Source organism: Scyliorhinus torazame, chromosome 30, assembly GCF_047496885.1.
Source record: "Scyliorhinus torazame isolate Kashiwa2021f chromosome 30, sScyTor2.1, whole genome shotgun sequence".
Taxonomy (NCBI): domain Eukaryota; kingdom Metazoa; phylum Chordata; class Chondrichthyes; order Carcharhiniformes; family Scyliorhinidae; genus Scyliorhinus; species Scyliorhinus torazame.
In genome coordinates, this window is record NC_092736.1 from 10,742,985 (window position 1) to 10,770,799 (window position 27,815).

Here is a 27,815-nt window from a genome sequence, read left to right on the forward strand (position 1 = left end):
CAGCATGTATCTTTTATCAGCAATACAGTTTTATTTTCCAGATTCCCCCTTTCAGGAATTGTGGCACCTAATAACATTTGGAGGTATCTTCTTCAACATTAACTGGCATTTACATAGCGCCTTTAATGTGACAAAACGCCCGGGTCACTTCAGAATAGAGTGACCGAACTAAATCTGACAGCCAGCCCCACTGGGAGATGCTCGGATAGAGAAGCAGAAGCTTGGACGAGGAGGTAGAATTTAGGGAGCAACTTAAAAGAACAAAGGGGGGGGGGGAATTCCAGAGCTTAACGCTCCAGGCAGCTGAAGGCACGGCCACCAATGGAGGAGCAATTAAAACTGAACATGCTCAAGAGGTCAACATTGGGAGGGGGCAGTGGGCCTGGAGGAGGTGACAGAGAACGGAAGGTTGCATTCTCATCTCCGGGGTCAAAGTTTAGGTTCAGCAAAAGGTCTAATAATGATGTTTATTATTGTCACAAGTAGGTTTACATTAACACTGCAATGAAGTTACTGTGAAAAGCCTCTAGTCGCCACATTCCGGCACCTGTTCGGGTACACCGAGGGGGGAATTCAGAATGTCCAATTCTCCTAACAAACACGCCTTTCGGGACCTGTGGGAGGAAACCAGAGCACCCGGAGGAAACCCACGCAGACACGGGGAGGACGTGCAGACTCCGCGCAGACAGTGACCCAAGCCGGAATCGAACCCGGGACCCCGGCGCTGTGGAGCAGCAGGGCAAACCACTGTGCCGACGTGCCGCCCGAGACAGCAAGGAAAGGGAAAGCTATGATTGGATGGTCAGCAAGGAGTGCTGTGATTGGGCGGAGGATTAGTGAGCACCTGGGATGGGCGCAGAGCAGGGAAAGGAGAAGCCGTGATTGGTGGATCAGTGAGCTTGACGAGGAAGGGGAGGTTCTGATTGGTGGATCAGCAAGGACGGAGGGAAGGGGAGGTTTAGATTTGTTGGATCTAATGAGTTTTGTTCCTTATTACAATCCTTGTTAATACATCCTTTATCGCCACAAAATGGCTAACTCTATCCTTCTAACATCTGCATGACATCTGCCATTTTCTTTTATCAGTTGTTCCAAACAGACAAACCCAACTATTGCTGACATCATCCACTTCAATCTTCACTCTGGTGCCTTCTAACTCCCACTGGTTTTGTCCTCTCGGTGTTTGTTCTCAATCATACTCTAAACTTGTAGATTTTACTTGATCCATGATATTTTGGAGGGACTCTTCTGATATGGCGAGTAGTGCTGCGTCATCAGCAAGTTTGTTATGTACATGCCTCCAATTTATATCAACCTGAAATATTAACTTTTGATCGGCTGCTACTGCAGAGCGTGAATATCCATCAGCCCATGCTTGCAAAACTCAAAACAGCGTCCAACATTGGGATGCCATTCTGCAATTGGGCAGCACTTGTTAGCACAATCAGCATTGTGCTAAGAATTAGACGGAAAAACAATTTAAGATCATCAGTCGGTCTTGCAGTGTGGCTCACTGACACACGCTAGAAGCTACATATATATTCACACGCAGGGTCCTATCCTTTGCAGACAGAAGAAGCACGGCCAGACATTTTTCAACTAAGCAGAAACTTGGGGTAATTAAAACAGAAAACGGGGCAGCCGTTCCCTGGTCCATTCCTCATTGCAATGCCTTTGCCATTCAGAGTTTCTTCAGAGTTGTTTTGGGGGGGGGGGGGGGGACAGCCATTCCCTGGTCCATTCCTCATAGCAATTCCTTCGCCATTCAGTGTTTAAGTGCCTGGTTTGTATTTGAGCAAAGGTTTGCCATTTAGCTGTTCCCTGGTGCATTGTCCATGGCTACTCTGTCCACTTGCCAACCGATCAGCACCCTCTTCTCATGCAATAATACAAGTTGTTATTCCCTTTACTATTGGTATTCTTGTGAACTGTACTGATGGGTACAAGAGGAAAACCTTTGACAGCATGTCCTATTTTTCAGCAATAATATTAATTCTGTTGCAGTCTCAAAGAACAAAGAATAATACAGCACAGGAGCAAGCCCTTCGGCCCTCCAAGCCTGCGCCGATCACGTATCCTATCTAGACCAACCGCCTGTAACCTTCTATACCCCGTCTGTTCATGTGCCTATCAAGAGAAGTCTTAAAGGTCGCTAACGTATCGGTCTCAAACACCTCGCTTGGCAGTACATTCCAGGCCACCACCACCCTCTGTGGAAAAAAAACTTCCCCCGCACATCTCCACTTAACCTACCCCCCCTCACCTTGAACTTGTGTCCCTTGTAATTGTCATTTCCGCCCTGGGAAAAGCCTCCAACTGTTCACCCTATCTATACTTCTAATCATTTTATAAACTTCTATCAGGTTGTGCCTCAGCCTCTGTCTCTCTACGGAGAACAACTCCAGTTTATTCAATCTCTCCTTCTAGCTAATACCCTCCATACCAGGCAACATCCTGGTAAACCTTTTCTGTACTCGCTCCAAAGCCTCCACGTCCTTCTGATAGTGCGGTGACCAGAATTGGACACAGTATTCCAAATGTGGCCTAACCAACGTTCTATATAATTGTAACATATTTTTCAAGCTTTTATACTCGATGCCCTGTCCCATGAAGACTAAAGCATGCCAAATGCTTTCTTTACCACCATTTCCACCTGTGCTGCCACTTTTAAGGGCCTGTGGACTTGCACGCCCAGATCTCTCTGTGTCTCTTTGCTCCTGATGGTTCTGCCATTTATTTTATAGCTCCCACCTGAATTGGATCTACCAAAATGCATCACCTCGCATTTGTCCGGGTTAAATTCCATCTGCCATTTCTCTGCCCAATTTTGCAGCCTATCTATATCCTGTTGTATTCTCTGACAATCTTCATCGCTATCCACAACTCCTGCAATCTTAGTATCATCCGTAAACTTGCTAATCAGACCCGCTACGTTTTTTTCCAAGTCATTTATGTATATATTACAAAGAGCAGAGGTCCCAGAACTGATCCCTGCGGAACACCACTAGTTACGGACCTCCATTCGGAAAAACACCCTTCCACTGCTACCCTCTGTCTTCTATGGCCAAGCCAGTTCTGGATCCATCCAGCTAGTTCCCCCTGACCCCATGTGATCTAATCTTTTGCACCAAATTGCCATGAGGGACGTTATCAAATGCTTTACGCCTCGGAAGCTGCCTGATTGGCAGAGTACTTCTGGCTGTTGCTGTTTTTAGTTCAGATTTCTGCAATATTTTGCAGCTGTAATCATCAAAGAGAGAACACAATGGGCTGTGAGGCACTCCGGGTCTTCCTACGGTTGTAAAAGGTGCTATAGAAATGCACGTATTGCCTTTTTACCCTGACCTACTACTCCCTCCTGCTGAGCATTGACATTGCCAGTGGTCGAGGCAAACCTCTTAAATAACACAAAGGAAAAAGACACCCATTCGAACAGCCACAGAACACGACAGCAGCGCAGGGGATCTCAAACACATTATTTGCAGCTTCCTGTTCAAATCAAGGTGAACATGACATTAATTGAAACTAACATGGCGACTGCTCTCGCACCGTTCTGCCTTTCCTATCCCCTCACAGGATCGGGAATCTTGAAAGCGTGTGCCTTTTGTAAATATTGTTTCAATGTATTGTCTCCAACTGGTCTGAAAAATGAGCCCCCCTCACTTCCTGGGACCCCCTCCCACTCTGTCCGTCTGCTGCGTTACTGGCTGCGTCTCCCTTGCGTTTTGTATCCGGCTGTGTTTACACTGCGTTGAGCAAGCAAGTCGAGAAGGCTGACAAAATTTGCCTTCGGCACAGTGGAAATATAAACTGTGTCACACGACACATTAATTACATATTGTAAACAAGCTGCTGCTGCGCCGAGTATAACAGCAACCAATAGGCTCCTTAGTTTCTCCTACCTCCCCACCACCCTCCCCGCCCACGTTCTTAGATCCGGGACGCGTCCTCGATCCGGGACAACGCTGGCATCCCATATCAGCAATTTAGCGAATTGCTCCGTGTCCAAACAATATTAATAATCTTCATTATCACAAGTAGGCTCACATTAACACTGCAATGAAGTTACTGTGAAAAGCCCCTAGTCGCCACATTCCGGCGCCTGTTCGGGAACACGGAGGGAGAATTCAGCATGTCCAATTCACCAAACGAGCCCGTCTTTCGAGACTCGGAGGAGGAAACCGGAGCGCCCGGAGGAAACCCACGGGGAGAACGTGCAGGCTCCGCAGAGGCAGTGAGCCAAGCCAGGAATCGTACCCCGGGTCCCTGGCGCTGTGAAGTAACAGCGCTAACCACTGTGCTACCGTGCCGCCCCCTGCCGGTTAAAAGGTGGGCAAGGGAGCCTCTTCCTGGAATCCTGGGCAATACTCAACCAACTATCACTAAAGCCCGTGATCTGGACATGATGACATTGCAGCAAGCTCCCAGGAATTCGGGACTTGTTCCGAGGAAAAACTGGTGTCGTTCTCCAAGGGAGGAGAAGGATTGGCAGGGGGGGGGGATCATGAGGGGGTTTGGACAGACCAGGTGGGGAGAAACCTTTCCTAGTGGTGCAGGGGTCGGGGACTAGAAAACGCCGATTTTAAAGGACAGAAAACGCTGGATATAAACGCAGCAGGTCTGGAAGCAAGTGTGGAGAGACAAACGCAGTTAACACTCAGAGTCCACTAAACTGCTGCAGAACCGATCCAAAACGGCCAAAGCACCGGAGGCGACATGAGGAAAATCACGTCTGTGTTTCGTTTCCGGAACGTTCTGCCCGAGTGAGGGGCAGCACGGCGGCGCAGTGGTTAGCACTGCTGCCTCACGGCGCCGAGGACCCGGGTCCGATCCCGGCCCTGGGTCACTGACTGTGTGGACTTTGCACATTCTCCCCGTGTCTGTGTGGGTTTCGCCCCCCACGACCCAAAGATGTGCAGGGTAGGCCACGCTAAATTGCCCCTTAATTGGGGAAAAAAAAAGAATTGGGGAATTATAAATTTATAAAAAATAAAATAAAATAAAGATGTTCTTCCCGAGGGTGCAGTAGTTGCAGATTCAGTTGTAACTTGGAACTGGATAATCACCCGAAGTTAAATAATTTTTTGGCCAGCGGGGAAGGCAGGGGGAATGAGACCTGCCGTGTTGTTGTCACATAGGGCGACATGGGCCTGATGGACCGTGCTGGGATTACCTCAGACAGCAGCCAAAAAATGCCCAGACCATGTGGCTTAGTGATGCTGCTTGATATTGGAGGGGGGCTGGAGAGGTCTGCCCTATAGCCTTATTGACAATAATGCCACCAGATGTTTTATATCTGCTGGAGAAGGGCGAGAGCAGCTACAGTTGCACTCGAGACGCAGCACGGTAGCACAAGTGGATAGCACTGTGGATAGTCCCAGGTTCGATCCCCCGCTGGGTCACTATCTGTGCGGAGTCTGCACGTTCTCCCCGTGTCTGCGTGGGTTTCCTCCGGGTGCTCCGGCTTCCTCCCACAGTCCAAAGACGTGCAGGTTAGGTGGATTGGCCACGCTAAATTACCCTTAGTGACCAAAAAGGTTAGATGGGGTTATTCGGTTACGGGGATAGGGTGAGGGATTAAGTGGGTCGGTGCAGACTCGATGGGCTGAATGGCCTCCTTCTCCACAGTATGTTCTATGCCGACCTGGTTGACAGGTTTCCAGTGCGGGGCTCGGACCCACAACCGGCTGACCAGAGGCAGAGTTCTACCAACTGGGCAGATTGGGGAAAAACTATTCCCAATGAAGGAAGGATCGGGAACGAGGGGGATAAAAGGAGGAGATGCTTATTTAGCACGGTGAATGGTTAGGCTCCGGAATGTGCTGCCCGAGAGTGTGGTGGAGGCAGGTTCAATCGAGGTGACTCAAGGGGAATTGGATTGTTATCTGAAAGGGAAGATTGTGCCTGGTGATGGCGAGAGGGAGGGATGGGGGGGGGAGGGGGGGGGGGGGGGGGAAAGAGAGAGAGAGAGAGAGAGAGGGAGAGAGACAGGGGGGGAAGAGAGAGAGAGAGGGTGGGAGAGAGACAGAGCGGTCAGGGTGAGAGAGATGGACAGGGGTAGATGTCCGAGGTACACCCTGTTGGAGCGACTGCTGCTTCCCGATGTGGAAGGGGAGGGCAGAATCGGAGGCACATACGGGTGGCTGGGAGAACAGGGAGGTGAGCAGGTGGTGAAGATTAAGGAGAAGTGGGCTGGGGAGCGGGGAGGGGAGATAAATTTGTGAAGTATGGAGTGAGGCACTATGAAGGGTAAATGCGGCCTCCTCGTGCACAAGGACGAGCCTGATATAGTTCAAGGTAGTACACAGGGTACATATGACTCGGGCAAGAATGAGTAGGTTCTTCCAGGGAATGGCAGACGAGTGTGAGAAGTGTGGGCGGTGACCAGCGAATCACGCACATATGTGCTGGGGCTGCGAAAAGTTGGAGAGATTCTGGGCGGGAGTGATCACGGCGCTAACAAGGATAGTGGGGGTGGAGGTTGAGCCGGACCCTTCAGTGGCGATATTTGGGATATCGGAGAGGCAGGAGCTGATGGGAGGGGAGAAGGCCGGTGTTGTGGCCTTCGCCTCTCTGATTGTCCGGCGAAGAATTCTGTTGGACTGGCGGTCCAGGGGTGGCAGCCTGGCTGGGGGACTTGTATGACTTTCTTCGGCTGGAAAAGATTAAGTACGAATTAAGGGGTTCAGCGGAGGACTTCAAGGCAAGGTGGGGGTGTTCGCGGCCATGTTTGAGGAGCTGTTCGTCGTGGGGGGGGGGGGGGGGGGGGCGTGGAGGGAGGAGGGGGATGAAAAAGGGGAACATTTGTACAAACTATATGTGTTGGGGAATTTGTTCCTGTAATTGTTTTATGTTTTGTAACCTTTTATATACGTTTGGAATAAAATACATTTAAAAAGAGGGGGGACTGGGACAGGGACAGAATGGGCGTAACAATAAGGATGGAAGGTGAGGGGTTAATCAACACCCTCGGTTTTTCTCACTGAATCCACACTCTGGATTGTTTTTTGATTAAATGTCCAATAGGTTTCACCTCAGTGAAGGGAATCATGAATAACTCGGGTTATATTTAGCTGCAGCGCTTTCCCAGTGACGCAGTCCGTTCCATTAATCACTTGATGAGCACTCCCGAGAGTTATGGAATCCATTAATCGCCTATTAATAGAAGTGAATGCACCATCCTCTCTCAAGAGCGTGTGGACATGGAGGGGTGTCTCTTGTGTTCGGAGATCGTATTGAGTTTTTGCTGCCTGCTTCCTAACTCTCACCAAGTCCCACTCGTCCATTTTCTTTTTTTTCCCACAAATTTAGAGTACCCAATTATTTTTTCCAATTAAGGGGCAAGTTAGCGTGGCCAATCCACCTACCCTGCACATCTTTGGGTTGTGGGGGCAAAACCCACGCAAACACGGGGAGAATGTGCAAACTCCACATGGACAGTGACCCAGAGCCGGGATCGAACCTGGGACCTCGGCGCCGTAGGCGGCAAAGCTAATCACTGTGCCCCACCGTGCTGCCCCACTCGTCCATTTTCTCTGCCTCGCTGACCCACAAAGTCTCTCAACCTAACATTGTCTTGATTTTTAAAATCTCATTCGTGATTAGGTTCCTCCACTGCCCCTCCCAGTCTCTGTATCCGCGAAACCTCTGTCAGCCGAGAATTCCTCATTACTCCAATTGCAGTCTCAGCTCCAAATCCTACTTTCATTCTTCACCATTGGCTGCTGCGCCTTCAACCACCCGTGTTCCAAGCTCGGAAGTTCCCTCCTGGTACCTCTCTGTACCCACTCTCTTTCCCAGAAGGCTTTGGGTCACCCGCAATCTTCTCCCAGCTCTGACCCACAACTCTGAGCGCTCGGTCAACGTCCAACTGGGAGCGCTCGGTCAACGTCCAACTCGGAGCGCTCGGTCAACGTCCAACTCGGAGCGCTCGGTCAACGTCCAACTCGGAGCGCTCGGTCAATGTCCAACTGGGAGCGCTCGGTCAACGTCCAACTCGGAGCGCTCGGTCAACGTCCAACTCGGGGCGTTCGGTCAACGTCCAACTCGGGGCGCTCGGTCAACTCCCAACTCGGAGCGCTCGGTCAACGTCCAACTCGGAGCGCTCGGTCAACGTCCAACTCGGAGCGCTCGGTCAACGTCCAACTCGGAGCGCTCGGTCAACGTCCAACTCGGAGCGCTCGGTCAACGTCCAACTCGGAGCGCTCGGTCAACGTCCAACTCGGAGCGCTCGGTCAACGTCCAACTCGGAGCGCTTGGTCAACGTCCAACTCGGAGCGCTCGGTCAACGTCCAACTCGGAGCGCTCGGTCAACGTCAAACTCGGGGCACTCGATCAACGTCCAACTCGGAGCGCTCGGTCAACGTCAAACTCGGGGCACTCGGTCAACGTCCAACTCGGAGCGCTCGGTCAACGTCAAACTCGGGGCACTCGGTCGACGTCCAACTCGGAGCGCTCGGTCAACGTCCAACTCGGAGCGCTCGGTCAACGTCCAACTCGGAGCGCTCGGTCAACGTCAAACTCGGGGCGCTCGGTCAACGTCAAACTCGGGGCGCTCGGTCAACGTCCAACTCGGAGCGCTCGGTCAACGTCAAACTCGGGGCGCTCGGTGAATGTCCAACTCGGGGCGCTCGGTCAACGTCCAACTGGGAGCGCTCGGTCAACGTCCAACTGGGAGCGCTCGGTCAACGTCCAACTCGGGGCACTCGGTGAACGTCCAACTCGGGGCGTCGGTCAACGTCCAACTCGGAGCGCTCGGTCAACGTCCATCTCGGAGCGTTCGTTCAACGTCCAACTCGGAGCGCTCGGTCAACGTCCAACTCGGAGCGCTCGGTCAACGTCCAACTCGGAGCGCTCGGTCAACGTCCAACTCGGAGCGCTCGGTCAACGTCCAACTCGGAGCGCTCGGTCAACGTCCAACTCGGAGCGCTCGCTCAACGTCCAACTCGGGGCGTCGGTCAACGTCCAACTCGGGGCGTCGGTCAACGTCCAACTCGGAGCGCTCGGTCGACGTCCAACTCGGAGCGTTCGCTCAACGTCCAACTCGGAGCGCTCGGTCAACGTCCAACTCGGAGCGCTCGCTCAACGTCCAACTCGGAGCGCTCGCTCAACGTCCAACTCGGAGCGCTCGGTCAACGTCCAACTCGGAGCGCTCGGTCAACGTCCAACTCGGAGCGCTCGGTCAACGTCCAACTCGGAGCGCTCGGTCAACGTCCAACTCGGAGCGCTCGCTCAACGTCCAACTCGGAGCGTTTGGTCAACGTCCAACTGGGAGCGCTCGGTCAACGTCCAACTTGGGGCGCTCGGTCAACGTCCAACTCGGAGCGCTCGGTCAACGTCCAACTCGGGGCGTCGGTCAACGTCCAACTCGGAGCGTTTGGTCAACGTCCAACTGGGAGCGCTCGGTCAACGTCCAACTCGGAGCGCTCGCTCAACGTCCAACTCGGAGCGCTCGGTCAACGTCCAACTCGGAGCGCTCGGTCAACGTCCAACTCGGAGCGCTCGGTCAACGTCCAACTCGGAGCGCTCGGTCAACGTCCAACTCGGAGCGCTCGGTCAACGTCCAACTCGGAGCGTTTGGTCAACGTCCAACTGGGAGCGCTCGGTCAACGTCCAACTTGGGGCGCTCGGTCAACGTCCAACTCGGAGCGCTCGGTCAACGTCCAACTCGGGGCGTCGGTCAACGTCCAACTCGGAGCGTTTGGTCAACGTCCAACTGGGAGCGCTCGGTCAACGTCCAACTTGGGGCGCTCGGTCAACGTCCAACTCGGGGCGCTCGGTCAACGTCCAACTCGGGGCGTCGGTCAACGTCCAACTCGGAGCGCTCGGTCAACGTCCAACTTGGAGCGCTCGGTCAACGTCCAACTCGGGGCGTCGGTCAACGTCCAACTCGGAGCGCTCGGTCAACGTCCAACTGGGAGCGCTCGGTCAACGTCCAACTCGGGGCGTCGGTCAACGTCCAACTCGGAGCACTCGGTCAACGTTCAACTCGGGGCGTCGGTCAACGTCCAACTCGGAGCGCTCGGTCAACGTCCAACTCGGGGCGTCGGTCAACGTCCAACTCGGAGCGCTCGGTTAACGTCCAACTCGAAGGTCAGCGCCTGAGACAATGCGGCCCTCCCTCAGACAAACTCTAGAAGGGAATTTGAGGCCACAGGGGTGGCAGTGGTATAGTGGTATTGTTGCTGGACTAATAAACCAGCGATCCACAGACCCAGAGTAATGCTCTGGGGTCCTGGTTCAAATCCCACCACTGCAGATGGTGAAATTTGAATTGAATAAAAATCTGGGATTATCAGTCTAACGATGACCATGAAACCATTGCCGATTGTCATAAAAACCCACCTGGTTCACTAATGTCCTTTAGGGAAGGAAATCTGCCGTCCTTACCCGGTCTGGCCTACATGTGACTCCAGACCCACAGCAATGTGGTTGACTCTTAACTGTCCCCTCAAGGACAATTAGGGATGGGCAATAAATGCTGGCACAGCCTGCGACGCCCAAGCCCCATGGACAATTTTTAAAGAACCCTTGGGAGTCAGAGATGCCAACTGAACCTCTACAAATCCAACCCTCAGGTGCCTCAATCCAAGATCCCGTTCATGGGCCAACGAGGGATTCGCCTCAAGGCTCTTGGGGATAGGGTGGGCTCTTTCAGAGGGTTGGTGCAAACCCGATGGGCTGAATGGCCTCCTCCTGCACTGTAATGATTCTTGTCCTACACAGTAAGCATATGAAGACAGTAGGACAGCCTCAACCAGCCAGGGCAGGACGCGAGGCGGCTCCTTGTGTATACTCACTGCTCTGGACAGATTCCGAGAAAGGATCCTGGTCCACGGCGGCGGCTTCGTTCTGAGTCTCGCGCATCTGGAGAGATGGAACAATAAAATTCTCTGTGACATGACTGACTCAAAAACGCTAAACAAACACTTCAGGAACAGAAGGAGACCGTTCAGCCCCTCTAGCTTGTTGCGCAACTCAACAAGAGCACAGCTGATCCACTACTTCAAATATTCAGATATCTTTGCTTCACACAAATCTATCAATTTCAGATTTAAAATTCATTGATCTGGCGTCAGATGCCACTCGAGCACAAGTTCCAAGTTTCTTTACGTGGAGAATTGTTGCCTCGTTTAACTCTGAAAGCGTCTGGTCCTAACTTTTTAAAAATAAATTTAGAGTACCCAATTTTTCCAGTTAGGTGTCACTTTAGCGCGGCCAATCCACCTACCCTGCACATCTTTGGGTTGCGGGGGTGAGACCCACACAGGAAATAGCTCCTCTCTCTCTGCCCTATCAGTTTCCCCGAATATCTTGGAAACTTTGATCAAATTACGCCATAATCTTGGCAAATTCCAGTAAACACAATCCTATTTCGTGCATTTACAACGTTAGATTGTCTTTGTCATCACTTTTGACTTTATAGAATTGATACAGGCCATTCGGCCCGACTGCTCCATGCCAGTGTTTGTGTGAACTGGTCTTAGCGGTCTCTTTAATGGCTGAGATGTTTATGTGCGAGGGTCAAGGGTCCGTGCTTCAGACAACAACCCCTCGTTGCCTCACCCAGCCTTGTACAGTGAGCCCAGACACGAGAGTTTCCAGCAGAGGTCGCTGGAGAGCGATCAGGGGAAACCCCTTGGTGATGTTCTCGGTTTGTCCGAGGGTTTATGGAGGCCCAAGTGTAGGAGGTTCAAGCCCAGCGATCCCAGTCCGGCTGGACATCCCCCCACCGAGGACGGATCCATATGGTCAATGCTGATGTGTGTTTCCAGAGCCGACCCTTGCTCGCAATTCCTCGCAAAAAAAGGATCCTGCTACCAGAGCAGCCCTCGGTGCAATAATTTTCTACGAGTCAAATTAAACTGCAGTGAGGTTCGTAAATTCAGATAACGTCAGAAATGTACAGTGCAGAGGTGGGTAACCTACAAGGATTGGAAAATGATCTGAAGTATTGAAGGTTACTGTCATTCAAGTGTATATCTAAATGCAACAAGGGTTTCGGCCTTTTTAACAACCTTTCAGTCAGTGAGTTCCAGACCCCATTGGGTGAAAAGAAAATCTCCTCAATCCCCCTCGAATCCGTCTATCAATTACATTCAAACCTCTGCTCCGCAATGTGGGAAGCTTTGATCCACTCCATTTCAAATCCCTCTCGGTAATTATGCTAGCAATCAAAATCAGTTTTACATCCATCCCATAAGGCTCTTGGTAACTCCTATCGTTATTTCTATTACACTGAAGTGGAAAGCCATTGATTGCTATGGAGACACGGCTGGCCCAGTGTTCAGAGAGAGGGCTCAATGAAAACTATGGGGCCCATGGCACGGATTGGGGACTTCCATTACAGCAGAGGATGCTGGGATAGCACAGCCTCCATCGCCTCGAGAGAAAATGGTTGGAAATCCCCTGACTGGGTCAGCCAGAGAAGGGGGAAAAAAGGAGGAGGACAGCAGAGGGGCGAGAGGGAGAGCTGGGGGGGGAGAGAGGGAGAGCGGGGGGGGGGGGGGGGGGGCGGTGAAGAGAGGGAGAGCGGGGGGGGGGGGGGGGAGAGAGTGAGAGTGGGGGGGGGGGAAGAGAGTGAGAGCGGGGGGGAGAGAGTTGAGAGCAGGGGGGAGAGAGTTGAGAGCGGGGGGGTGAGGGGGAGGGCGAGGGGGAGAGCGGGAGGGCAGGGGGAGAGCGGGAGGGCAGGGGGAGAGCGGGGGGGCAGGGGGAGAGCGGGGGGGAAGAGAGGGAGAGCGGGGGGAAGAGAGGGAGAGCGGGGGGAAGAGAGGGAGAGCGGGGGGGAAGAGAGGGAGAACGGGGGGGAAGAGAGGGAAAGCGGGGGGGGGGGGGGAAGAGAGTGAGAGCGGGGAGGGGAGAGAGTGAGAGCGGGGAGGGGAGAGAGTGAGAGCGGGGAGGGGAGAGAGTGAGAGCGGGGAGGGGAGAGAGTGAGAGCGGGGAGGGGAGAGAGTGAGAGCGGGGAGGGGAGAGAGTGAGAGCGGGGAGGGGAGAGAGTGAGAGCGGGGGGGGGGAGAGAGTGAGAGCGGGGGGGGGGAGAGAGTGACAGTGGGGGGGGAGAGAGTTGAGAGTGGGGGGGAGATAGTTGAGAGCGGGGGGGTGATAGTTGAGAGCGGGGGGGTGATAGTTGAGAGCGGGGGGGTGAGGGGGAGGGAGAGCGGGGGGGCAGGGGGGAGAGCGGGGGGGAGAGCGGGGGGGCAGGGGGGAGAGCGGGGGGGCAGGGGGGAGAGCGGGGGGGGCAGGGGGGAGAGCGGGGGGGAGAGCGGGGGGGCAGGGGGGAGAGCGGGGGGGCAGGGGGGAGAGCGGGGGGGCAGGGGGGAGAGCGGGGGGGCAGGGGGGAGAGCGAGGAGGAGCAGGGGGCGAGAGGGAGAGCCCGGGGGGGGGGGGGAGGCGAGAGGGGGAGCCTGGGGTCAGGGCCTACTTTACGGTTCAGCATTTCAGTCGACATTAAGAAACCATCAGCCTGACCTTAAGTTGCTCCTTCAGGTATTCAGCTCGGCTCATGAGGTTCTGAATCTGAGAAAACCACGGGGAGATTGTTTTAGATGGTTTGAAAATTAATTCAAGAACAATTTGAACTCGTTCAGAATAAAAAGCGAACATTAAATCATAACAAACATGGAATATCTGACTCCATTCTAATACCATACGGTAAACCCCGTTAAGAGACCATAAGACACAGGAGCAGAATTAGGCCACTCGGCCCATCGAGTCTGCTCCGCCATTCAATCATGGCTGATATGTTTCTCATCCCCATTCTCCTGCCTTCTCCCCATGATCCCTGACCCCTTATTAATCAAGAACCTATCTATCTCTGTCTTAAAGACACTCAGTGAATTGGCCTCCACAGCCTTCTGCAGCAAAGAGTTCCACAGATTCACCACCCTCTGGCTGAAGAAATTCCTCCTCATCTCTGTTTTAAAGGATCGTCCCTTCAGTCTGAGATTGTGCCCTCAGGTTCTAGTTATTCCTACAAGTGGAAACATCCTCTCCACGTCCACTCTATCCAGGCCTCGCAGTATCCTGTAAGTTTCAATAAGATCCCTCCTCATCCTTCTAAACTCCGACGAGTACAGACCCAGAGTCCTCAACCGTTCCTCATACGACAAGCTCTTCATTCCAGGGATCATTCTTGTGAACCTCCCCTGGATCCTTTCCAAGGCCGGCACATCCTTCCTGAGATACGGGGCCCAAAACTGCTCACAATACTCCGAACGGGGTCTGACCAGAGCCTTATACAGCCTCAAAGGTACATCCCTGCTCTCCTATTCTAGCCCTCTCGACATGAATGCTAACATTGCATTTGCTTTCCTAACTTAATAAACCAGCTTTGAACATGTGAGCTGAACAAGTGAAGTTTGTGAACTCACCTCCTTGTGCAAGAGGACTCGTCTCCTCCCCTGTGGCTCACCTGTAATGGGGTCAAGAAAGGGTCAGTCATTAGTGCCGTTTGGAGACCAGCATGGTAAGAGTGATGGTGGAATCCAGGAAAGAAGGCGGAGGTGATTTGATCATAGAATAGAATCACTACAGTGCAGAAGGAGGCCATTCGGCCCATTGAGTCTGCACCGACCCTTTGAAAGAGCATCTTAACTAGGCCCACTCCCCCTATATGCCCACAGCACCACCTAACCTTCTGGACACCCAGGGCCAATTTAGCACGGCCAATCCACCCAACCTGCACATCTTTGGACTGTGGGAGGAAACCGGAGCACCCGGAGGAAACCCACGCAGACACGGGGAGAAAGTGACAGACAGTGACCCAAGGCCGGAATTGAACCCGGGGTCCCTGGCTCTGCGAGGCACCAGTGCTAACCACTGTGCTACCCCACGGTGTCCAAAATCATGAGGGATCTGGACAGAATGGATGGGGAGAATCAGTTCCCCTCTGGGCAAGGATCGTGAACGGCAGGGCACAGATTTAAGGTAATTGGCAGAAGAGGCAATGGAGACACCAGGGAAAGATTTTCCACCCAGTGAGTTGGTTAGGACCTGGGATGTGCTCCCTGAGAGTGTGGTGGAGGCAGGTTCAACTGAGGCCTTCGAAAGATGGTATTAGACAATCTGAAAAGGGTTATAGAGAGGTGAGGGAGTGGCACGAGGCACATCGCTCATCCAGAGGGCCAGCACAGACACGATGGGCCGATAGGCCTCCTTCAGTGCTATAATTCCCTGATTCTTGACTGCTCCTCATCTCTTTCCTGTTATCCTGGTTTCCTGAGCGGCCCACTTTTAACGGCCGATACTGGAAAGGCCCTGCCAATGTCGAGGATAACTTGTGCGAAGCAGAGGCACATTGGTCACAGGGTCGACCCCGGCCTGCGTTGCGTTAGCTGAACTCTAGAACCCTGGTACTAAAGAACAACATCAGCGACTACCTGCCTTTGCATAGCACCTTTAATCAAGTAAAACATCCAAAAGCATTTCACAGGAATATCGCAGAAACGGGATGTAGAATCCTTGGTGGAGGTCATATCAGGTCAGGGTTTTATCCAGGTGAGGCCGCGATGCCCTCCAAGGTCAAATATCAGCCGAAGCTCCCGATGCGAAGATTGGTGCCTGACAGAGAAGTCTCAGAGAGATACCGGGTTGAGTGAGCATCTCGGAGGGCAGGCGCAGGATCCCACTGGCGACATTAACCTCTCTCACCACCCACCCAGAGTATCTCCAACACAACATCAGGATGTAGACAAGTTTATCCCTTCGCCTGATCTGTGCACGGGCTGGAAGCATTGGAACAAAACAGGTGGCGGTCAGTCAACCGCTCAACCCCATTCCAACCCTTCAAGCCTGTTCTACCCGGACTTCCGGGTGCGGCTATGCAGAGCTAGGTCGCACATTCGGCAGCTCCTGCTTGGAACGGACTTTTGGGCTCTTTTACAGGGCCCCCACGGCATTTGTTTGACATTTCCCGGTGTGGGAAGAAGGCGGCAATATTCCCCCGACAGTGTCCCCCAGGAAGGGTATGTCTCTTGGTTGCCAGACACACGCAGAAACAGTGAAAGATTTGGCTGCAACTACAGGATAAACAGGGCCTCTTCCAGCATGCAGGCGGGGGAAGGGCAAGCTTAAAGCTGCAAGCTGACCTGAGGGCCTGTATCAAAGGTGAATTCTAGCAGCAGAGGGAACAACTGTGAAAAGACCTCATCAAGGCCACTGAAGGGACTTCCGGTTGCGGTGATGCCTAGCTAGCCGCACGCTTCGGCGGCTTCAGCTCCGACGGACCTTCGGGCTCTTTTAAGAGCCCCAACGGGGAATTTTTCGACGACGCAACCCGGTGTGGGGCGTGTGAGAAGGGAGTCCCCCCCAAACGAAGGAGGAAAAAACCGGCGGCGGCGGCTGCAGCGCGAGGAATCGTCGACCAAAGGGTCAGAAAGAGAGAAGTACAAGATGGCGGCGGAGAAAGCGCAGGCGACATGGGGGCCTGAGCATGAAATTGTGAGACGGTGCGTGGAGCTGCTGAAGAGGGAGGTGCTGACCCCGTTGCTACAGGCAATTGAGGGGCTCAAGGAGACATTAAAGACCCAGGAGACAGAGCTCCGTGTGGTGGAGCAGAAGGTGACAGATATTGAGGACGAGATCCTGGGCCTGGCGGTTAAGACACAGACGCACGAGGCACTTCATAAAAAGTGTACTGAAAGGATCGAAGCCCTAGAAAATGGAGCGCGAAGGAAGAACCTTCGGATACTGGGTCTCCCTGAGGGTGTGGAAGGAGTGGACTGTGGAGCGTACGCAAGTACGATGCTGAGCTCACTGATGGGTGCTGAGGCCCCTACGGGCCCCTTGGAGGTGGAGTGGGCAAATCGGATTCCGGCGAGAAGACCAAAAGCGGGGGAACCACCCAGGGCGATAATCGTGCGATTTTACCGCCTTAAGGATAGAGAAGAGGTCCTGAGATGGGCTAAAAAGGTGCGGAGTAGCAGATGGGAGAATGCAGTGGTACGGGTATACCAGGATTGGAGTGCGGAGGTGGCGAGAAGGAGGGCGAGCTTCAACCGAGCCAAAGAGGTGTTGCATAAAAGGAAGGTGAAGTTCGGGATGCTGCAGCCGGCAAGACTATGGGTCACGTATCAGGAGAGACACCATTATTTCGAGACGGCGGAGGAAGCATGGACCTTCATCAAAGAAGAGAAATTGGATCGGAACTGAGGGACTGATGCTGCAGGAAATGTTATTGTTAATGTTACGGTGGAAGTTAATTGAGAAGTAAACAGGGAAGGGGGGAGACATTGGGGAAATGTGGGCGCCGGTGAGGGGGGAAAGACGGGACATAGTTGGAGAATGGGGAAGGGGAGGGGGAGGGGAAAGGGAGCTGCGCCATAAGAGGCGGGTCAGGTAAAGGGATGTTCCCGCACCAGAAAGAATAAGGCGGGAAAACAGGCGCAAGGCGGATGGGAGTTCCCCACATGGGGGGGGTCGAGGAGTGAGCAGGAGTAGCCGGGGTCAGTTGAAGTCAGCTGACTTACGGAAGTAATATGGGGGGAGCAATCAAGCTAGAAAGAGATCTAGCGGGGGGGGGAGGAGGGAGGGAGAAGGGGGGGGGGGACAACTGGGTTGCTGCTGCGGAAATCCAAAAGGAAATGGCTAAAGAGTGGGTGGGCGGGGATGGTGTGCGACGCTGGGGGAGCGAGCGGGAGCGCGGAGGCGGGATATGGGACTGGCCTAGAGAAGGTAATGGCTAGTCGACACGGGAGGGGGGCAGGTAGCCCCCTAGTGAGGCTGATCACGTGGAACGTGAGAGGCCTGAACGGACCGATAAAAAGGGCCCGAGTGCTCGCGCATTTGAAAGGACTAAGGGCAGACGTGGTTATGCTCCAAGAGACGCACCTAAAGGTGGCGGACCAAGTTAGGCTAAGGAAAGGATGGGTGGGACAGGTGTTCCACTCAGGACTGGACGCAAAGAATAGAGGGGTGGCCATTTTGGTGGGGAAACAGGTCGCATTTGAAGCAAAGAACATCGTAGCAGATAGCGGAGGTAGATATGTAATGGTGAGTGGCAGGCTGGAGGGAATGGAGGTCGTGTTGGTTAACGTGTATGCCCCAAACTGGGACGATGCGGGATTTATGAGACGGATGCTGGGGCGTATACCGGACCTGGAGGTAGGAAACTTGATTTTAGGAGGGGACTTTAATACGGTGCTGGACCCGGGGCTAGATAGATCCAGCTCAAGGACCGGAAGAAGGCCGGCAGCGGCCAAGGTACTTAAGGGGTTTATGGACCAAATGGGGGGAGTGGATCCATGGCGATTTCTTAGACCTAGGGCTAGGGAGTATTCCTTCTTCTCCCATGTCCATAAAGTGTACTCCCGGATAGATTTTTTTGTTTTGGGAAGGTCGTTGATCTCTAGGGTGGAAGAAGCTGAGTACTCAGCCATAGCGGTTTCGGATCATGCCCCACATTGGGTGGACCTGGAATTAGGAGAGGAAAGGGAGCAGAGAACACTCTGGCGATTAGATGTGGGACTGATGGCGGATGAGGGAGTTTGTGCAAGAGTGCGGGGGTGTATTGAGAGATACCTGGAGGTCAATGACGACGGCGAGGTCCCGGTGGGAGTGGTATGGGAAGCACTAAAAGCGGTGGTCAGAGGAGAGCTGATCTCCATTGGGGCCCACAAAAGGAAAACAGAGGCCAAGGAAAGGGAAAGATTACTGGGGGAGATTTTAAGGGTGGATAGGGAATTTGCAGAGACCCCGGAGGAGGAATTGTACAGGGAGAGGAGACGACTCCAGACGGAATTTGACCTTCTGACCACCAGAAAGGCGGAGGTACTGTGGAGGAAGGCACAGGGGAGGAGGTATGAATATGGGGAAAAGGCGAGTCGCCTGTTGGCTCATCAATTGCGAAAGAGGGCAGCAGCGAGGGAAATAGGAGGAATTAGAGACGAAAGGGGAGACACGGTGCGAAGGGCAGGAAAGATAAATGAGGTGTTCAAGACCTTCTATGAGGAACTGTATAGGTCTCAACCCCCAGAGGGAGAGGAGGGGATGCGGCAGTTCCTGGACCAATTGAGGTTCCCGAAAGTGGAGGAGCGGGGGGTGGTAGGCCTGGGGGCACCGATTGGGGTGGACGAGGTTATTAAGGGACTGGGAAGCATGCAAACAGGGAAGGCCCCAGGACCAGACGGGTTCCCGGTGGAGTATTACAGAAAATATGTGGACTTGTTGGCCCCGTTGATGGTGAGGACGTTCAATGAGGCCAGGAAAGGGGGGACTCTACCCCCGACGATGTCGGAGGCGACGATATCGTTAATTTTGAAGAGGGATAAAGATCCGTTGCAGTGCGGGTCCTATAGACCCATTTCATTGTTGAACGTGGACGCCAAATTGTTGGCAAAGGTACTGGCATCGAGGATAGAGGACTGTGTCCCGGGGGTGGTGCACGAAGACCAGACAGGGTTCGTAAAAGGGAGACAACTGAATGTTAACGTGCGACGACTATTAGGGGTGATAATGATGCCCCCAGTGGAGGGGGAGGCAGAGATAGTGGCGGCAATGGACGCAGAGAAGGCATTTGATAGGGTGGAGTGGGAGTATTTATGGGAAGTGTTAAGGAGGTTTGGGTTTGGGAACGGGTTTATTAGCTGGGTTAGACTTCTTTATGGGGCTCCAACGGCAAGCGTAGTTACAGGTCGACATAGATCGGAGTATTTCCGACTATATAGGGGAACAAGACAGGGATGCCCGCTGTCTCCATTGTTATTCGCGTTGGCAATTGAACCTCTGGCCATGGCGTTGAGAGACTCCAGGAAATGGAGAGGGGTGATTAGAGGGGGAGAAGAACACCGAGTCTCGTTATATGCGGATGACCTATTGTTATACGTGTCGGACCCAGCGGGGGGAATGATAGAGGTTATGCGAATTTTGAGGGGGTTCGGGGATTTCTCGGGGTATAGGCTAAACATGGGGAAGAGTGAATTATTTGTGATACATCCAGGGGACCAGAGTAGAGAGATAGAAGGCTTGCCTCTAAGGAAAGTGGAAAGAAACTTCCGATACCTGGGGATTCAGATCGCTAGGAGCTGGGGAACCTTGCACAGACTTAATCTGACACGGTTGGTAGAACAAATGGAGGAGGACTTCAAGAGGTGGGACATGCAGCCTCTATCGCTGGCGGGCAGGGTGCAAGCAATTAAGATGATGGTCCTCCCGAGGTTCTTATTTGTATTTCAATGTCTCCCTATCCTAATCACTAAGACCTTTTTTAATAAAATAGACAGGAGCATCACGAGCTTCGTGTGGGCAGGGAAAGTTCCGAGAGTAAGGAGGGGGTTCCTTCAGCGTAGTAGGGACAGAGGAGGATTGGCACTACCGAACTTGGGCGATTACTATTGGGCCGCCAATGTGGCAATGATACGTAAATGGATGATGGAGGGTGAGGGAGCGGCGTGGGAAAGACTGGAGAGAAAGTCCTGTAAAGGGACGAGTTTAGAGGCGCTGGTGACGGCGCCGCTACCGATCTCACCTAAAAAGTTTACCACGAACCCGGTGGTGGCGGCAACATTAAATATCTGGGGACAGTGGAGGCGACAGAGAGGGGTGCGGGGAGCCCTGGTGGGGTCCCCAATCAGGAACAACCATAGGTTCGCCCCAGGAAGAATGGATGGAGGATTTCAGAGCTGGTTCCAGTTGGGAATTAGGAGGGTGGGAGATTTATTTATAGATGGGACTTTTGCGAGCTTGGGAGCATTGGAGGAAAAGTATAAGTTGCCCCGGGGAAATTTCTTGAGATATATGCAGGTGAGGGCATTTACTAGACAACAGGTGAGGGAATTTCCATTGCTCCCGACACAGGGGATACAGGACAGGGTGCTTTCAGGGGTGTGGGTCGGAGAGGGCAAGGTGTCAGAGATTTACCGAGAGATGAGGGAAGAGGGGGAGGAGTCGGTGGGCGAACTAAAAGGAAAGTGGGAAGAAGAACTAGGGGAGGAGATAGAGGAGGGTATGTGGGCTGATGCCCTAAGCAGGGTAAATTCCTCTTCCTCATGCGCCAGGCTTAGCCTGATTCAATTTAAGGTGCTACATAGAGCACACATAACGGGAGCAAGATTGAGCAGGTTCTTTGGAGTGGAGGACAAATGTGGGAGGTGTGGCGGGAGCCCGGCAAACCACGCACATATGTTTTGGGCATGCCCGGCACTGGAAGGGTATTGGAAGGGAGTGACGGGAGTGATTTCGCGGGTGGTGAAGGCCCGGGTCAAACCAGGCTGGGGGTTAGCTCTATTTGGAGTTGCGGAAGAGCCGGGAGTGCAGGAGGCGAAAGAGGCCGACGTTGTGGCCTTTGCGTCCCTAGTAGCCCGGCGCAGGATCCTACTCATGTGGAAGGAGGCGAAACCCCCCGGACTGGAGGCCTGGGTAAATGATATGGCGGGGTTCATTAAACTGGAGCAGATAAAGTTTGCCCTGAGAGGATCGGCTCAAGGGTTCACCAGGCGGTGGCAGCCATTTCTCGACTACCTAGGGGAACGTTAGAGGGAAGACAGATGACCAGCAGCAGCAACCCAGGGGGAGGGGGGGGGGGGGGAGGGGGGGTTTAGTTTAGGTCAAAGATAAAGGGGTTTTGTTACTTGTGTACTGTTTAAAATTTCTGTATTGTTATTGTTGCGTTTGCTTTGTAAGAGGGGAAAAATTGTTGTTTGGGAAAAAATTTTCAATAAAACATTTATAAAAAAAAAAAAAAAAAAAGCCTGTTCTACCCATTCAGTCAGATGACGGCTGGGTTGGGCCCACCTTAGCTCCCAGGCCCTCCATGTAGAGACCCACTCACTTGCCAAAATGAGCAGCAACTCTCCCAGGCTCTGCTGATAAAGTTCCAATGTTTTCACCGAATCGTCACCTTCTTCTTCCTAGTGAGAGGTGCACAGAGAGAGAGGATTAAACACCGACACACGCAGGGAGGCAAAGCCCATCGCGTCCTCAACACTGCTTGAGGAATCTCCCCAAAGCTCTGCACCAACATTCCTTCGCCTCTGGAAAGGATTTGCTTTCAAAACCGGAGGAAATTTCCTGAACCTCTTGTTGACCTTCCCGTTGCTCAATGCTGGCTCACTGCCCTCCCCAGACAGCACCCCCTACCTCCCAGCCTCAGCATCGCAGGAATCACCATGGATAAAAAATATTTCAGTTCTCCAGTAGTGCAGTTTTGTTTTTGTTGCTTTGGCTAAGGAATCATCACATCTTCTGAAACAACTAATCTGCTCGTAACAAACCCCCTCTCCCCCAGCCCCTCCCGCGTATTTACCCGGCACCTTCCTTTACTGGTGTGGCTCAGTGGATTTAAATTCCGTGGGTTCAACTGCAAATCAGTCGGACAAATTAATGGCACCTCTCTTTCAAAAAGCCAGCGCCAGTACGGCAGAGTGAACGCTCACGTCTCCTGCGGTGCTACGAGGTTCGAGGGCAATATTCCATTTTCCCGCTACAGCCGAACAGGGCTTTGGTGAGGCCTCACCCGGAGCCACAGTGGCCAGTTTCGACCTCCTCACCATCTCGCTCTGGAGGCAGATCAGGGAAGATTCACCTGGCGGATTCCCGGGGTGGAAGAGGGGTTGGTCTCCATGAGGAAAAGTTGAGCAAGTCTGGGCCTGTACTCTGGAGATTCGAAACATATAAAGATCTCGAGGGGGCGCGACAGAGGTGGAATTGGAGAGGATGTTGCCCCTCAGGGGAGGGGGAAATCTACATCTAGGGGGCACCGTTTCGGGATAATGGGGTCTCCCTCGCAAGATGGGGACGTGAAGGAGTTTATCTCAGAGTCGTTAATCTTTGGAATTCCCTCTCCCCACACAGCAGCGGACAATGGGTCATCGAATATATTCAAGGCCGGATGATTTTTGATCGACAAGGCGGGGTGGGGGGGGGGCGGGGTGTCAAGGGTGATGGGGGACAGACAGAAAAGTTGAGTTAAGACCACAATCAGACCAGGTATTGGAGTTTAGAAGAGAGAGGCGACTTTATTGAGACATCAAGAATTCTCAGCGGGTTTGACAGGGTCGATGCTGAGAGGTTGTTTCCCCTTGTGGGAGAGTCTAGGACCAGAGGGCAGAATCTCAGAGTAAGGGGGTGGCCCATCTAAGACAAGAGATGAGGGGGAATTTATTCACTCAAGAGTTGTGAATCTGTGGAATTCTTTACCCCAGAGAGCTGTAGAGGCTGGGTCATTAAGCATGTTCAAGGCCCGAGGTCCCAGGTTCGATCCCGGCTCTGGGTCACTGTCCGTGTGGAGTTTGCACATTCTCCCCGTGTCTGCGTGGGTTTCATCCCCACAACCCAAAAGATGTGCAGAGTAGGTGAATTGGCCAGGCTAAATTGCCCCTGAAGTGGAAAGAAAAATGAATTGGGAACGCTAAATTTATTAAAAAATAAATACATTTTTATAAAAAAGTATGTTCAAGGCTGGGATGGACAGGTTTTTCATCAGTGAGGAAATCAAGGGTTATGGGGATAAGGCGGGAACGTGGAGTTGAGGGTTATTACATCGGATCAGTCATGATCTCATTGAATGGTGGAGCAGGCTCGTTGGGCCGAATGGCCTACTTCTCGTGGCCACACAACAGGCCTCACACTCAATCCCTCAAAGCCCCAGGAAACCGACAGCCAATCAATCTCACCTTAGCAATCGCTGCAGAACCAGTCTCCAGGGCAGCGTGCAGTCGTGGCTTGTCCCGGGACATCTCTGAAACAAAAACGCAACACAAGTGGGTAGGTCCCTGGGCAAGGGCGGAAGACTCACCAAGCTCTAATTGGACCGATCGACCTTGGGCCAACGCTATTGGGGCTGTGCCAGCCTCGGGCGGGGGAGTGCCGCCCAGGGAGTGGGCCGTGTCAGCCATGACAGGTGACTGACGTCCAGTACAGATGGGACGCCCACCCTGGGCGCCGTTCACCATCACCAGAGGCAGACGGGTGCCTTCACAATTGAACCTTCCAATCGTGCGATGGATGGTGTCAAAGCCCACGGGAATCAATTCCTCTTCCAGAGGAAGTTCCCCAGGCAGCGCGGCCTTCAACGCAGAGACAGGCGGGAATAACAAGACCGGTAAAAACAACATGGCTCCCCGGGGGAAGGGGGGGGGGGACTTCAGTCTGATACCCGCGTTAGCCGTGGCTCTCCAGGAGAAGGGTTCTTACCTTTCAAGATATCTCTTGCCGTCTTGGACCGCTGGAAGTTAGCTTTGTTGCTCGCGGCAACCAGTGCTTTCAGCTCCTCCGCCCTGGAGATGTACTCAGTTACCTAAAGCAACCAATTAAAAGGGGAGATGTGAAGTGTAGCCGGGAAATTTATTCCCGCAGGAGGATGGGAACATTCCCAATAGAACCCATCCCTGTACATTGACTGGTCTTAGATACATGCTCAGACAGAAGGCATAGTGATGAATGTGCGGGGGGGGGGGGGGATTCGATAGTGGGGAAAGCTCCTGACAAAGGTTTGATGGCACAATGGCAGCCGGGTGTACCGTCTACAAGGTGCACGGCAGGAACTCACCAAGGCTCCTTAGGCAGCACCTTCCAAACTCGCAACTTCAACCATCTAGAAGGACAAGGGCAGCATATATGGGGACACCGCCATCTGGAGGTTCCCCTCCAAGTCACTCGCCATCTTGACTTACATCGAGCCTGCTCCGCCATTCATTACAATTATGGCTGATCATCAAGTTCCCGCCTTCCCCCCCGTATCCCCTTGATCCCTTTAGCTCCAAGAGCTGTATCTAATTCCTTATTGAAATTACACCATGTTTTGGCCTCAACTACTTTCTGTGGTAGTGAATTCCACAGATTCACCGCTCTCTGGGTGAAGACATTTCTCCTCACCTCTGTCCTAAAAGATTTACCCCTTATCCTCAAACTATGGCCCCTAGTTCTGGACTCCCCCACCATCGGGAACATTATTTCTGAATCTACCCTGTCTAATCCTGTTAGGATTTTGTAAGTTTCTATGAGATCCCCTCTCACTCTTCTAAACTCAAATGAATATAACCCTAACTGACTTAGTCTCTCCTCATAGGACAGTCCCTGCCATCCCAGGAATCAGCCTGGGAAACCTTCGCTGCACTCCCTCCATAGCAAGAACATCCTTCCTCCGATAAGGACACTAAATCTGCCCACAATACTCCAGGTGTGGCCTCACCAATACTCTATACAGTAAGACATCTCTATTCCTAACTATTCTCACTCCACAGTCTAAATATTTCCCACTTTCTCTGTCTTTTAGCTTTGACAAAGGGTCATCTGGACTCGAAACGTTAGCTCTTTTCTCTCCCTACAGATGCTGTCAGACCTGCTGGGATTTTCCAGCATTTTCTCTTTGGTTTCAGATTCCAGCCGCCGCAGTAATTTGCTTTTATTTCTATTTCCAATATAGACTTGGAAATATATCGGCCGTTCCTTCACTGTCGCTGGGTCAAAATCCTGGAACTCCCTCCCTAACAGCACTGGGGATGTACCTACACCTCAGGGACTGCAGCGGCTCAAGAAGGCAGCTCACCGTCACCTTCTCAAGGGGCAATTAGGGATGGGCAATAAATGTTGGCCTCACCAGTGACGCCCACACCCCATCAACAAATAAGAAAAAAGAAATGCAGAGATCAGGGTCGGCGGCTGTGGCGGGATTTATACACAGGGGTGGGAATTGTAAAAAATATCGAGGAACTGCTTAACCAGGAGCCAATGACGATCGGCGCGTGCAGGGGTGATGAAATGAAATGAAATGAATGAAATGAAATGAAATGAAAATCACTTATTGTCACAAGTAGGCTTCAAATGAACTTACTGTGAAAAGTCCCTAGTCGTCACATTCCGGCGCCTGTTCGGGGAGGCTGGTACGGGAATTGAACCGTGCTGCTGGCCTGCCTTGGTCTGCTTTCAAAGCCAGCGATTTAGCCCAGTGTGCTAAACCGGGCCCTGATGGGGGTGATGGGGGAAACTGGGCAGCAAACCGCGCTACGAGTTACTCTCAAGGAGCAAAGGCACAATTCTTCTCTTACCTTGGAGCGAATGGCTATCTTCCGTCGAGCGTCAGATTCATCTAGCGCATCAAATCAGAAACACAGCGTCAGAATCAGCGGAATGTGCGAGGGCCCGCCGCTCATATACAGTAGACTACTTGCTGGGTGAGAGTACGGGCTGGAAAGGGGCTGCCTATAAAAGGGCAGCGGAGGCCAAATCGATGGTAACTTTTGAGAAGGGAATTGAAGAAACGCTTCGAAACATCCGAGGCGGAAGACTGAGAGGAGGGCAGAGTGGGGACTAATTGGACAGCCGTTTCAGGGCAGACACAGGGGGTGAATGGCCTCTTTCTGGGCTGTTACTATGGCAGCAAGTCACCCCCACCCACCCCCCACTCAACCTCCTTCAAATAATCAAGGGATTAATTTTTTTTTTTTTATTCGTTCATGGGACGTGCGCATTGCAGGCTGTGCCAGCATTTATTGCCCTCAAGGGGGCAGCGAAGAGTCAACCACATTGCTGTGGGTCTGGAGTCACGTGTAGGCCAGACCGGGTAAGGACGGCAGATTTCCTCCCCTAAAGGACATTAGTGAACCAGATGGGTTTTTACAACATTGGCAATGGTTTCATGGTGAGGGCAGCACGGTGGCGCAGCGGTTAGCACTGCTGCCTCACGGTGCCGAGATCCCAGGTTCGATCCCGGCCCTGGATCACTGTCTGTGTGGAGTTTGCACATTCTCCCAGTGTTTGCTCACCCCACAACCCAAAGATGTGCAGGGTAGGTGGATTGGCCGCGCTAAATTGCCCCTTAAAAAAAAAAAAAATGGTTTCACAGTCATCATGAGACTTTTAATTCCAGATTTTTGTAGAATTCAAATTTCACCATCTGCAGAGGCGGGAATAGAACCCAGCTCCCCAGAGCATGACTCTGGGTCTGTGGATCACCAGTCCAGTGACAGCAGCACTGCGCCACCGCCTCCCTGGAACTGAAATAAAGAAATTTGATTTTACAAATGTTTAAAAAAAAATTCTGATTGATAAAATAGAGCGCTGCTGGATGAATAAGCAGGGGACGTAGATTTAAGGTGATTGGTGGAGGTGATTAGAGGGGATATGAGGAAAAACCTTCCGCCCAGAGTGTGGTGCGAATCTGGAATTTGCGGCCTAGGTTGGTGGTTGAAGCTCAAACACTCGACTCCTTTAAAAAGGTACCGGGGGCAGCACTGTGAGGCAGTGGTTAGCACTGCTGCCTCACAGCGCCGAGGACCCAGGTTCGATCCCGGCTCTGGGTCACTGTCCATGTGGAGTTTGCACATTCTCCCCGTGTCTGCGTGGGTTTCGCCCCCACATCCCAAAGATGTGCAGGGTAGGTGGATTGGCCATGCTAAATTGCCCCTTAATTGGAAAAAAAATGAATTGGGTACTCTAAATTTAAAAAAAAAAATTTTTTTTAAAGGTACCGGGATCTGCATGGGAATTGCTGGAACCGGCAGGGCCATGGACCAGACAGCAAGGAACGGGATTAAAATGAGCGGACAGTTTCTTTCCTTTTTCTTCTTTTTCCATGGCCAGCACGGCACTGCGAGCAGAATGGCCTCTTTCTGCTCCCCCACTTGTCCGTGGCTCCATATGCTTCTGCTGGGAGGGTTGGAGCAGGATGTGGGGGAGGGGCAGTCTGAGACCAGGAGGGAGAGGCGGGGGGGGGGCGCAGTCTAAGACCAGGAGTGAGGGGGGGGGTCAGTCTAAGACCAGGGGGGGTGGGGTTGGGGGGGGGGGGGCGCAGTCTAAGACGAGGAGGGGGAGGTGGGGGTGGGGTGGGGGAAAGGGGGGTGCAGTCTAAGACAGGACGGGAGGGGGGGGCAGTCTAAGACCAG

General features: G+C 52.8%; 1 protein-coding gene across 1 annotated transcript in view; it reads right to left on the reverse strand.

Moving 5' to 3' along the window:
* Positions 1 to 27,815, reverse strand: part of ulk3 (unc-51 like kinase 3) — a 60,792-nt gene that overhangs the window by 3,378 nt on the left and 29,599 nt on the right. Inside the window, exons 7-13 of the mRNA XM_072492596.1 lie at positions 25,980 to 26,020; positions 24,127 to 24,229; positions 23,607 to 23,671; positions 21,764 to 21,842; positions 14,370 to 14,410; positions 13,468 to 13,515; positions 10,800 to 10,866 (exon numbers count right to left, since the gene is read on the reverse strand). Of these exons, the coding sequence (XP_072348697.1) occupies positions 10,800 to 10,866; positions 13,468 to 13,515; positions 14,370 to 14,410; positions 21,764 to 21,842; positions 23,607 to 23,671; positions 24,127 to 24,229; positions 25,980 to 26,020 (444 nt within the window). The remainder of the gene's footprint in view (positions 1 to 10,799; positions 10,867 to 13,467; positions 13,516 to 14,369; positions 14,411 to 21,763; positions 21,843 to 23,606; positions 23,672 to 24,126; positions 24,230 to 25,979; positions 26,021 to 27,815) is intronic.